The 13,057-nt window shown below is 33.0% G+C and overlaps 2 protein-coding genes and 1 pseudogene across 7 annotated transcripts in view; 2 read left to right on the top strand and 1 right to left on the bottom strand.

Annotated features, from left to right (window-relative positions):
- Positions 1 to 491: 491 nt before the first annotated feature.
- LOC113112300 (DNA-directed RNA polymerases I, II, and III subunit RPABC1-like) lies at positions 492 to 3,601 on the bottom strand. 3 transcript variants are annotated; one of them, XM_026277735.1, is made up of 7 exons: positions 3,465 to 3,601; positions 2,428 to 2,602; positions 2,237 to 2,352; positions 2,070 to 2,150; positions 1,070 to 1,128; positions 821 to 899; positions 492 to 751 (listed from the first exon to the last, which is right to left on the bottom strand). In XM_026277735.1, exons 1-7 carry the CDS (start codon positions 3,519 to 3,521, stop codon positions 686 to 688), a joined length of 633 nt encoding a protein of 210 aa, XP_026133520.1. In that variant the 5' UTR covers positions 3,522 to 3,601; the 3' UTR covers positions 492 to 685. The 3 variants fall into 3 exon arrangements, with proteins under 3 accessions (XP_026133520.1, XP_026133530.1, XP_026133535.1); XM_026277745.1 differs by having other exon boundaries at positions 821 to 895; XM_026277750.1 differs by having other exon boundaries at positions 2,536 to 2,602.
- Positions 3,602 to 3,790: 189 nt separating this feature from the next.
- LOC113112319 (phospholipid hydroperoxide glutathione peroxidase-like) lies at positions 3,791 to 7,982 on the top strand (annotated as a pseudogene).
- An 872-nt stretch (positions 7,983 to 8,854) lies between these two features.
- LOC113112011 (phosphatidylinositol 4-phosphate 5-kinase type-1 gamma-like) overlaps positions 8,855 to 13,057 on the top strand; it is a 40,436-nt gene continuing 36,233 nt past the window's right edge. For all 4 annotated transcript variants that reach the window (XM_026277391.1, XM_026277363.1, XM_026277372.1 and 1 more), the window contains exon 1: positions 8,855 to 9,102. In XM_026277391.1, the coding sequence (XP_026133176.1) occupies positions 9,012 to 9,102 (91 nt within the window). In that variant the 5' untranslated portion in view covers positions 8,855 to 9,011. The remainder of the gene's footprint in view (positions 9,103 to 13,057) is intronic.

The raw sequence follows: 13,057 nt of genomic DNA, 5'->3' as shown, positions 1-13,057 counted from the left end.
TAAATAAATAAATAAATATATTTTTTTTTAATAAACTTAAGTTGGGATTTTTTGCCATTAATGCGTTTAAATATTTATTACACAAGAACAAAACCATTCATTAAACAAAAATGTATTTAATATTCCATTTTGCTAAAAGAATTTTTTTTTTAATTTTATGGAAATGAAAGAAAACTAAATGCATATTTGCTGCTGGGTTTAACAGATCTGGAATAGGGTGCACTATATATTAGAAATAATACAATTAGAATGAATGAATATTTAAAAGATATTTCTAAATCTTTTATTTTAAATATTTTTTAATTGGACTGTGATGATATAAAATAATATTCAGTATGTTTTCAAATATTTCTTTAAATATATATATATATATATATATATATATATATATATATATATATATATATATATATATATATATATATATATATATATATACTTAAGTTTGGATTTAACTTTTGTTTTTGTCATTTATGCATTAAAATATTTACAACACAGCAATGAAACCAAAACAAAAATGCATTTATTTTTTCATTTTACAAAAATAAAATCCAAGATTCAAGTTTTATGGAAATCAAAGAAATCTCAATTCATAATTGCTGTCGTCCATCACAAGAATCCTCCATAACAAAACAAACAGAAAAACCCTGTCACACGACAAACACCAAGCAAAACCCCTGCAGCATCACTGTACGAGTCTGTATGTGATGTAGCGTCCCGCCGTTTCACTGGGCCGGATGATCTTCACCACCTGTTAGACACGAGTCAGTTTACTGCTCCACCTTCAGCTCAGAGTCACACCAACCCTCCTCAGACTCACCTGCCCTCGTTTCAGCCCGAAATACCGTGCCACAGGATCACTGGACTGAATTCTGGGTAACTGTGTCTCCTTGAGCTTACTGTTGCAGTCAAGAAAAGCGATTAACAGAGAGGAGCCAAATACTAATCAATCTGCTGTTCACGGGAGAGGAGAGGGTTGGGGAAACCTGTCGGGAAACAACCGCTTTCTGCAGTTTCGACTGATACTTTTAAAAGTATCACTTCACACAAGTGCTGTTGCTATGGATACTATCTGGCCAGCAGCTCTGTCACTTCCTCTCTCGTCATGACGATGTGTTCAGGGACCAGCTGAAGGAGAAACACTGAACCATTTAATAATAAATTAAAGATTTCCTGTAGAATTAAATTGCATGAATAAAGAATTGCGTAGAATACATTTCTGTGACCTGCCGACTGATTTTTGTCAATTCCGATTGTCTTTCTAAGAACTATAATAAACAGCATGTACAAACAAAAACATTCTTTTTCCAATGTAACATTTATAATATAATTTTTTTTTTTACATTACAATTTTCCCCAAACTGCACTAAGTTACAGAATGTTCTCTCTCTCACTTAAACGACAACAATATATATTTTGTAAAAATATAAAATATGTTTTGTGCTTGTGTTAACATTAAGAATGAGAGATATTTTTTTTTTATAATTTACATTTAAATCAATATTTAAAATATTTGTATTATACATTTTTTTCTAATAATTCGAATGAGACAAAATTATAATTTAGTACTTTGTTTTTTTTTTTACAGATTTAAATTTAACAATTTCCAATATGATTTTTAAATAAATAATAATATTTACAATTTAAATATTTATAGTAATATTTTTTATATGAATGTTTTTAAATAACCTATTTAAAATATATTATCTAAAATATTTTTGAGCTTGGGTTATAATTAAATTAGATTAAGAGATAAAATTATAATTTAGCACTTTTTGTTCATTTAACAGCAGATCGTAAATGTTCAACGTCCCAGTTTAAATCACAAAAATATTTGTTAATATAATACAAATCTCAATTTTATTTTATTTTTTTTATTTTTTATAATTAGATCTTATACAATTAAAATAATAGAATAGAATTATGGATATTTTTGCTTTCTTTTTTTACTATAAAAAAATAAAGATTTTTTTTTTTTTGATAATTAATAAAAAAAGAAAGATTTCCAGTTTTTTTTGTTGTTGTTGTTTTTGCATGCCACATGTCACAATCAGTGGAAAGTGTCTCACCTCGTGCTCAGTGATGTTTATGAGCAGCTCTTGCTGTAGAAACTGTTCCAAGATGTATTTCGGTGCCATATCAACCAAAGACTGCAAAGCCATCAGGTAAAACAGGTCAAGTGATAAAAACATCTAATCAGTTGTGTTTGAGGTTTCAGGTGAGATCTTAGTCGTACCTGTTTAGCAGAGGGTGTCATGCCCGTCTGGACGACGATAACGGCCCGAGTGATGTTTTCTTCCTGCATCCGCTGGCAGTACATCTTAATGGTCTTAATGCCCACTTTCATCTCCTCTGGTGGTTAGAAAACCCTCAGATAAGCACACATGAAACCTTCAGCGTCACTCAGACTCCTGCATCACATCTCACCTGGAAAGAACACAAACATCTGGTCGGTGGGGTCATCATTGTGGGCCACCAGCACCGTGAGGTCTGTCCGTCTGGGTCGACCCTCGCTGGGCCGGTCACCAAACTGACCTTTGAACTCATCCAAGGTCTGGTCCAGCTCATCTTGGGTCACCAGATATCCTCGATCGTGACAGAGCTACAACAACAAGACCACATTCATGTGACGGTTCATTTCTTCTGCGCTATAAATGCAGCTAAGCATCCTGAAATTTAAAAGGCAGCTTTATATTTTTATGCATGAAGACCAAGTTTATGATGTGAAAAATGTATTTGATAAATGTGTAAAATATAATAAAAAATATATACATTTCCATTATTGTTATTTTTTTCTATTCACTGAAGTGAAGTACTTCTATGTATTTATTCAAATTTTTTATTATAAATGTTTATTTACTTTAAGAATTTTTTTACAAATATTTTAAATCACATTTTAAATAGTTATTTAAAACATTTTTTTTTTTTTTTTTTTTACTGGTTTTCTCTTCTTTTCCAATCTGCTCCAAAACCCCTAATCTAAATGTGTTAAATGTGTTGTATACTATCATGATTTTTTTACATTTACCTTTTTTAAAATGTATAAAACCCCAATTTAATATTATAAATAGGCATAAAATATTATTTGGAAAATATTTAGTTTACTCTTTTCTATCCACTATAGTGCAGCACTGCTTTGTATAATTTATTTCAATTATTTTGATTTACTTAAAATCAATTGAACTTGTACTTTATTATTATTTCATTTATTCTAATGTTTATATTCTCTTAATTTTGTGGATTCACGTTTTATATGCGAGTTTATATACTGAATCTCGCCAATATTACTATAATTTCACTTCCCTTAGCCTGCATTAATAATTTAATTTAATTTTAGATTCGTTTCTTGTTCAGTGCCTGTGTAAACGATTTGACTAATGACACGCTTCTTTTTGATCTGATGCCCACGTGCTTAATGTAAACAACTAGCAAACGAGAGTTATAAACTCAGAAGAGCTTCACACCTGCATTATGGTCTTGCGGATTTTCCATAATCGATAAGTTTCCTCCTCATCATCCATCAGCGCGTCTGAAGATGCTTCTCAAACAACCTGCTTTCAAACTCCGCGCACTTCCTGTCATCAGCCACGTGCTCACAGAGGAGACGAAGGACCCCATATTTAAAATTTTAACAAATGTAAAGTTTTATATTTTTTAATGAATATAGAGTTTCTGAATAAATGAGAGATGATCTGTAAACTGTGGCGATTTTGTGTATAAATCTTTAAATATTTATTTACCGTTTGTATAGCATAAAGCGTTTCTGATTGGCCGATGCTGACAGAAAAGGCGTGTCTTGACAGTAAATGGGCGGGGCTTCGTGCCGCAGTATTATATGGTTGTTTAGCGGGCGCTAGGGAGCCAGAACTTCGCTAGAGCCATGGTAAGATACAAGAAAACACCTTCACCTGCTGGTTAACCAGTGTTTAGACTAGTTTGTGTTGTTGGACTGCTAGTTAAGTAAGTTAAAGCACGGCTGGTTTATTTGTAGCTCCTGTGTGTCTCCGCTAATTCACTCCGGTGGAGGAACGTTAGCCGTTAGCTTTAATGATGTAGCGTTAATCCGGACTCTGTGGGTTTAGCTGTGCCTTAAAAGTAACATTTATATTTGTTTTGTTAGTGTATTTTTACCAAAACGCCTCCGTTTTGTCAGCAGACGCAGATTTAGGCCTGGTTTGTGTTTAGCGTTATGCTTTCGAATTTAATCGCGTGGATATAAGTAAGGAATCGTCAGTGATCAATATCATTATATTGGTTTTATTATTAAAAGTAAACCTATTAAAAGGTTTGTTATTAGTTTTTAGATTTATTTATTTTTTTAAATTTAGATTAATCAATTATAAATTATTTATTTGGAATTTTATTATCCGTAGAATTAAACGATTATTATTATATTTATTTAGATTTTATTAAATATAATCAATGCATGTTTCCTAAATTCACCAATGAGTTTGATGCATTTTTTTATTGTAAGGTCTTACAGGTGCATTAACATGATCTGAAAGATATGACATCATAATATTACCTAGCAACATACAGTATAATTCCCTCCAGATTGATGTATAATGTGATTATTAAAAGAACAGTAGGATGTTTATGTATTTTCCTAAGTGTGATAAATCCTGTGTGACAGCTGTGTTTTCTGTACAGATGGATATGCTCTATATAAAGCTATATCACTATATAAAGTGTGTCTAGCTCACGATAATGTGGAAACCCAAATAAAGTGGTATAAAGTTTCTTGTGTTGCATGCATAAGCACAGAATCACACAGAGTTATGTCAGAGGACAAAGTTGACTTCTAATGCTGTCTCACGAGGAAGTTGCATAATTGTTTTCTAGCAGATGACCGTGCATCATTGTTTTCAGTGTCTGATAGGATTGGCAGACACTCCTCATGCCCCTTGACCTTTGACCCCTCTCTGTTTATTGCAGTGTGCCCAAGCCAACGATTGGCAGTCGGCCAAATCCATTTACGAGTTCTCAGCCAAAGACATCGATGGAAATGAAGAGTCACTGGAGAAATACAGGTGAACAGATCACTACATTGATTTACTACATTGCTTTACTAATGCTCATATTTAGGGATACTGGTCTGAGTGATCCCCTTATGCAAAGTATTATTTCAGCAAACTTACACTTTTTTTCTGAAGGTTTTCTTTAGCAGCTGTCTTCACCTACACTATCCTCCTAATGCAGATCTTCATTGTGCTTCTGGTTGTTGTTCGTCTTCGGCTGAGTGTAATCTTGCTCTGTGACCCTGGGTTGCCGTGTCTGAAGTGTGTTTGTGTGTGTGTGTTTCAGGGGTTATGTGTGCATCATCACTAACGTAGCCTCTAAATGAGGTAAGACTCCCGTAAACTATACTCAGTTTGCGGAAATGCACGCCACGTACGCTGAGAAAGGTTTACGGATCCTGGGCTTCCCCTGCAACCAGTTTGGAAAGCAGGTATGTGCAGGAATTGAACGCCAGTGTGTAATGCATTATATACTCTCTTCTGCATAATAAATAGTGTCCAATGCAAGATTTTAAATAGTGGTGTTGTATGAAATAGTGCCGCCTCATGACTTGATTATGTTGCATGTTTAATGCAGTGAGTGGCGTCCAGTTTGCTTCTCAAAATGTATTTTAATTGAGCTTTTTCTACATGTTTTGTGTAAACCTTGTCAAAAGGGTAAATATTGAAATCTTTAGTACTGCTTCAGGTAAAAAAAGGAATATCAGCATTTTGCATTATGGGATACAGTATTCCATGCATACATACAGTAAGAGGAGCGTTCTGTGCAATGCATGCATGCTTCAGAAAAAGGAAGACGTTTCTGTTGGATTATGTTGTGAATTAAAGCCCATTCAGTCCTGAACGCTTGTTCTGTACGAGCGCTCACTGTCACGACTGTAATTAGGTCAAGCTGCAAGAGGATTATGTTATTGTGGGGTGAGATTTAATCGTACAACAAGAGATGCAAAATAAATGTATTTGCATGATCAGTTTCATTTAAAATTAACTCTTTTTGGGTTTTTTTTTTTATTTTAATTTTATTTTAGTTTTTATTTCCAATCAGCAATTTTTGTGCATTAAATGTAGTGTTTTTTTTTTCAATTTGTTCATTTAAAGTTTCTCACAAAATTTTATTTATTTATTTTTATTTATTTATTTTTTTACAAAAATAGGCTAAGTAATGTATTTCGCTTAAGGAATTAATGTATGAAACATTGGGTGCTATTATGGTTATTAATATTACAATGTTCCTCAAACATTATGATTCAAGTTCAAATAAAATTCCCGTCTGACTCCCATAGAATAGAATGTTCAGTGTTCAGAATGTTACCAGTGGCGATGATATCATCACCATATTTGCATATGGAACTTCAAATGCCTTTGATCTTTCCTGCATATGAATAACCATTTATAGCCACGGTATCGATTTGGAGCCGTCAAATACTGGTGTTCTCCAGATTGAAGACCGGTGGTGTTCTGTCCAGGCAGCTTTTCTTCAGCGTTCTCCAGCTGTGGTGTGTTTTTACAGGAGCCTGGAACAGAGGCGGAGATCAAGGAGTTTGCCAAAGGCTACAAGGCAGAGTTTGACCTGTTCAGTAAGATCGAGGTGAACGGAGATGGAGCTCATCCGCTCTGGAAATGGATGAAAGCGCAGCCCAAAGGCAGAGGAACTCTGGGGAAGTGAGTGTGACTGCTTCATTATTCATATTTATTCACATTATTCTCTAATGCAGATCAGCAAAAATATTGAATTAAGATGCAGGACTGTGCAATCCTTGAATATATGGAAGTTGACATTTGTACTTGACAATAAAAGTTTAAATTTACTTCTATTTATTTTTTTCCACAGCAACATCAAGTGGAATTTCACTAAGGTAATTGTAGAATTTTTTTTTTTTTTTGCGTTTTTTTATTTATTTTGGTATGTACTCCGTAAACTTAAAACTATTGTTTTTGTCACAGTTCCTCATTGACAGAGAAGGTCAGGTCGTGAAGAGGTACGGACCCATGGACGATCCAAGCGTAAGTCAACGAAGAATAATTTCACCCAAAGATGACATTTTGTGGTCATTTCTTCATGAGGGTGAATACATAATCCTTTAATATGTGGAACTTGAGAAAAATTGACTTAAATGTATTTGTATACATTTCAAATATTATATAGAAAAGTTAATATTTTTAATATACAATTACATTGTATTACATTTATTTGTTTTGGTTTCAAATTATTAATTTCTAATATTTTAATAAATTAATGAAAATTTAAATTGATATAATTGTATACAGTATTTGTATAATGTATTTGTTTTAGATTTAAAATGTAAAAAATTTGGCAGATTTATGAAAAATTAAATGATTGTTTTTTCAATTACTTTGTGTTTTTAATGTATTTGTTTAAAAAATTATTTATAAAAATTAAACTATTTATTTTTATTTATTATTTGTCTTAAATTAAAAATCTTAATTTCTGTTGTTTATTTTAAAAAAATGTAACTTATTTATTTGTATTCAACCTATTAGTATTTTAAATTGTATAAAGATGTATAACTTATTTAATTTTTATTTTAAAAAAAAGCAATTACGTTTATTTTATTCATTGTGCACACAAGTGTATAACAATTAAAGATTAAATACCAATGAAATCCCATGTTTTATTTGTCCCATTAGGTTGTTGAAAAGGATCTTCCCAAGTACCTGTAGCCCTCGGGATTGAACCCGATCTCCGTCCCGTGTGTCTGTAGAGGCCGGTCTCCTCTCTGGACGATGGCTGGACGTTGGCGTGTGAAGCCCAGATCTGTGACGGCCGTTCCTCAAGCCTGTGCTCAGGAGGGGACGGCCTGATGTCCTCCGGCGTGTATTTCTCTGGGAAAAGCCTCCGATGTCCAGCCTCGGGAGCAGAGAGGAGCTCCAGTCACCATGCACTGAATCACTGAAGAAGGTTTTCTGATGAGCAGCTGTAACGATTAAAGAGTAGCATCACCACTTCCTGTGTGGCCGCTTCTTTTACAGAGAATGCATGTTTAAGTTTACTAGACTGAGGGATGATTTTCAGATTCAGTCATGTCATACATCTGAATGCAGATAAATTGATCATATCATATGTTGAAAAAAGTGTTCCAATACACATCAATTCATAAAGACCCCAATTGGTTAATGTAGTATTTAAATTCCCATTAAAGGAAAAGTTAACCTAGAAGTTACGTTTTTAATACATTCAGACGTTCACAGTTTTCTGATGATGGTTAATCTTAACATGATATGCACATTAACATATTTATCATTTTTAAGTAAATGTTTTGGTTTAGTTTAAAACCATTTATTTTTACATTTTTGTGTTTAGTAAATTATGCATTACTTCTGCATACCTTGAATTAACTTCATAAATTAATATACATTTATTTAGCAGACCCTTTTATCCAAAGCGACTTACAGTGCATTCAGGGCAGGCGATCAATTTTTACCTATCATTAATTTAATAAATTGATTTAAATTAAGTACAATTATGGCTGCTAATAAATTGTATGATAAGCGTCCTGAACGTGTGTGTGTGTGTGTGTGTGTGTATGTATATGTAGGTTTTAGGTGTGTTGTAGTTCCAGGGTTATCCAGTAGAGGGCTTCCGGTATTTTCCATTAAAAAATTGAGTTATTTTTTTTTTATCGTCATATTCTTCTAAATATTTAATTAATTTGACTTATTTTTAGCTTTGAAATGCCTTAAACCTACAATTGTTAGAATTATAGTTAAATGAAGTTGTTTTATGCGCAGTCTATGTAAATTCCTCAGTGGCTGACGGCTACTCTGATGACGTCGCAGCTCTCCGGGCCCGGTGACGTCACTGCTGGCGTAGCGGATCGTGCGCGCGCGCGTGTGTGTCTGTGTGTGTGTAGACTCGCACACATTTGATCGAGCGCTGTGCGGCAGACTCGGAACATGACGCGCGCTCCGTTTTTCCTTCATTCGATTCGTTTCGACGCTCGACGGCTCGTTTGATCGTTTGATCCGGTCCCGATGGAGGGAGCCGCGGCCGGAGGATGCTCCGCGCTGCCGGAGGACGAGGATGCGGTGGTCGGTGCGGGATGCGGGACGGATGCAGATCTCGGTACGCGGAGGATCTTTTACATGCATGCTTGTCTTTCACATACGGGTCGATTTAATGCAAATTATTTGCTTTTCCATAATTGAAATTTTATTTATATATATATATATATATATATATATATATATATATATATATATATATATAATTATTATTTCATAATGCAGTCATGTTGGAAGTAGCTGACAGTGCCAGGTTTATGAGGACGGTAATCAAACAATACTATGGTATATTCCCATTTCATTCAATCTGATTATTTTACTGCCATAGCACTTCTGTTCTAAGTGCCATAACGTTTCGATTATTTATTTTCAGATTATTTCCATTTGCTGTAAGAACATACCATGGAGAGTCACAATTTTACCATGGTATATAGCAAGCAGTCTGATAGTATCTTAAAAAACCGTGGTTTTACCATCTGATCACTGAATCATGGTACTTTCTATATATATATATATATATATATATATATATATATATATATATATATACATATATATATATATATATATATATATATATAACTCGTATGTTACTTAAATAGATATACATATATATTAGTTACATATATTCCACTTTTTTTCTGTATAGTAATACAACTATAGACAATTAACATTTGTACATAATATACAAGAGAGGAAAAATATTTAAACAGCATTTATATACAAATTAATCTATATACAATTACAATCTCACTTTTTACCATGTTTTGTTTTGGTATGTACCATAGTAGTGCCATTTAAATACCACGAGTTATGAATTTCTGTGTTATGCCACATAATAACAAGGGTCAGTTTATTAATCTCCTGTACAGTTTAGTGTAGATGGATAAAGATTGATTTGTTCTTATTCATGAATCTTAAATATTATTTCATAGAAGGTTATTATTGGTGCACTCAGAGCGTGTATTTGTTGGTTTATAATGTGTGTTGATATTGAATGTCCTTCAAGTGCAAACTCAAAGTCAGTCTGAGTATTAATGCTGAAGAGTGTTTCCTGTTCCTGTAGAGCGTCCTGTTGAGGACACACAGACAGCGGGTCTCTTTCAGGTCCTGTGGGCTTGATTTTAGGGCTCTGCTCGGCTGCTAATCCTGATTTTAGCCGCAGTTTTCCGCACTCAGCATTCCTGTTGATCACGGATTCAGACCGCGTGCCACCGTCACATGATCCTCCTTCTGTCTGTTGACATCCTTTATTACTGTAATGTTCAGATGATAGCTTTACAGTAAGATAGCTCTAATGAGAAGATGAGGAGACTCAATGGATGTCTCAGTTGTGTTTCATTCAAAGAAAGACATCAGATGTTTTCTCGGAAGAAGAAATGAAAACACACAAATACAGTAAGAGAAAGCAGAGCTGTAAACGGATATGGAGACGTCTTTTGAGTTCATGCATGAGATCTCTTGCTTGAAAGTGCAACATGTACGAATCAAAATGAGTTCTGAAACTCTAGAAGAGACATAAACAAAGGACTGAGGTGTCGCTCACTGATCCCGATCCGCCCACGTCAAACCTGCTCTCAGATCAGATCTCATCCTGAAAAATAAACCTCACGTCATTCCGTCCAAGATCACTGTCAGATCTGGACAAGTAAATGCATTTAAAGCTCTGTAGAAGCATATCAGGGAATCTCAGGAAGGAAACCGGCGTTTGGGATGCATTATGGGAGGAAACGCATCAAGTATGTGTTGCTGAACATGTTCCAGGAATCAGAAGTTCTGGTTTTTGTTCTCAGCTGTCTGGTTGATAATGTTGCACTGGATCTAGTGATCCAATACAGAACTAAACAGTTAGTCTTTTCAAGCATATAAAAATGCCCTTAAAATCAGACACTGATGTTTATGAATATTGCAACATTTCTTCCTCTTTTTAAAAGCTGATTTAAAAGTCTAACACTTCACTTCAAGCCTTTTTTTTCAATGCATTATCAAAGTATATTAAATGCATTAATTTGATGACTTATGCACATTTTTGCATTGCATTGCATCAATTTGCATTGATTTATAATATTTCATAATACTTAATAATGCATTATAACACTTATTCATCGTCACACCTTTAAATGCAATAAAACATGACAAACAAACAGTTTTGGATGCAACAAGGAGTCTGCATATATCATAATGGACTTAACTTTGGTTATTATTTTTTCTTGAGTCTCTGGGGTATATTTGTAGCAATAGCCAAAAATACATTGTATGGGTCAAAATTATAGATTTTTCTTTTATGCCAAAAATCATTAGGATATTAAGTAAAGATCATGTTCCATGAAAATATTTAGTAAATATCCTACCGTAAATATATCAAAACGTAATTTTTGATTAGTAATATGCATTGCTAAGAACTTCATTTGGGCAACTTTTTCTATTTGATATTTTTTGATATTTAGATTTTTTTTTTTTTTTTTGCACCCTCAGATTCCAGATTTTCAAATAGTTGTATCTCTGCCAAATATTGTCCTCCCCAAAAACCACACTTCAATGGAAAGATTATTTATTCAGATGCTTTATAAATCATTTATGATATTTATCATAAAATATATAATGAAAATATATAATGCATTATAAATTTTTGAACAACCGCATTGGCCCGTTGAGTAAACTAATGTGAACTCAGGCGAAGGTTATTGTAAGATCTTGAGGCGTAAAGCGTCATTAAACAAACTGGATTGCAGTCCCAGCCTCAGGGGTTTGTTTTTAAGAAGGAATGCAGTTTAGTGATTTGTTCTGAGTTAATCATAAAGCTAGTTTTCTGAAGAAACCGTGCTGCTTTCATCACATGAGTAAGAACTGTGAGCTGTAGATTCTGGCAGAAGTTCTGTTCTTCATCCCGATGGCTAATGGATAACAGTCTAGATCGGCAGATACAAAATACAGTTATTATTTTCCTAAATTCTGTGTTTTTCACTGTATTTTTTTTAAAAAATCCATTCTAAAGTCCAGGTTTGATTGAAAACATTTAAATAATACAATTTAATAATGTATTATTTTTAACAATAATAGTTGCATATAAAAAAATTTCGATTCTGTATTTTATTGTTGAATATATATTTATTTTCAAAAATGGTGGTAATAAAAGAGAACATAAAACTAACAATTGAATTAAATTTAAAAGTAATTTTCAAATGTCATCAAATGAAATTTGAAAAATTCCTTTGTTTAGTTTGTTTTTGTGCTGAATAACAGGGATTCCACAAAAAAAAGTTTTAATAAACCGTATTATTATTATTATCTTTTATTATTTTTTGAGCGGATTCTACAGTATAATAGGAATATATATATATATATTAATATAAGCTTTAAAGCAAGTTAAGCTTTAAAACTTTTATTTTGTCAGGTTTGTTATATGCAGACTTCATATTAAATAGCAGTCGTTTTTCCAGTTTAATATTCACCTGCATATCAATTTACAATTTGAATTATTTCAGCAGGAATTAATTTTCCAAGATTTCCAAATTCTGTGACATTCCTTGTCATAGAGTACAGCACATTCCATTTTTACGATTGGATCCCGCGATTTCAGTCTTTTAAAACAATACGTTTGCTGTGATTTACTGGATGACATAAGGGACAATTATTTTAGAATTCTTTTTATTATTATTATTTTTTGCAAATTTTTACCCAGTAAAATATTTTAGATCTTGGCCTAACTAGAAAAGTGCATTTTGATTATTAAAACCCTGGCGTTTAAAGATTGAATAAATTTTTCATGATCTTTCCGGCTCTGGAAGTCACACTTTTAAAAGACTTTTGAGGTTTTGAAATTAAAATAAGTAATATTTGAGTACTTTTTGCTCGTTATCTAGTGTGTTTTGTACAGCTTTAGTAGTTCATTGTAACTGTTTCTGTTCAAACCTTGCTGACAAAATAGAATTGTGTACAGAATTCCTATTGAAATTTCTATCATAATTTGGGCTCAATCCTAATTAGTCTGTTTAAAAAAATTCAGAAGTTTTCAG

The sequence above is a fragment of the Carassius auratus genome, chromosome 2, assembly GCF_003368295.1.
Source record: "Carassius auratus strain Wakin chromosome 2, ASM336829v1, whole genome shotgun sequence".
In the NCBI taxonomy this organism is placed as follows: Eukaryota; Metazoa; Chordata; class Actinopteri; order Cypriniformes; family Cyprinidae; genus Carassius; species Carassius auratus.
Note: the sequence above shows the minus strand (reverse complement) of the source record. Positions and strands in the feature narration are given on the sequence as shown.

Coding starts and splice junctions, on each gene's coding strand:
- LOC113112300 (XM_026277735.1), bottom strand. CDS start 3,521: ATGGATGATGAGGAGGAAACTTATCGATTATGGAAAATCCGCAAGACC. Junction 2,353..2,427: donor GATGTTTGTGTTCTTTCCAG/GTGAGATGTGAT, acceptor TCTAACCACCAG/AGGAGATGAAAGTGGGCATT. Junction 1,129..2,069: donor TAAACATCACTGAGCACGAG/GTGAGACACTTT, acceptor TTTCTCCTTCAG/CTGGTCCCTGAACACATCGT.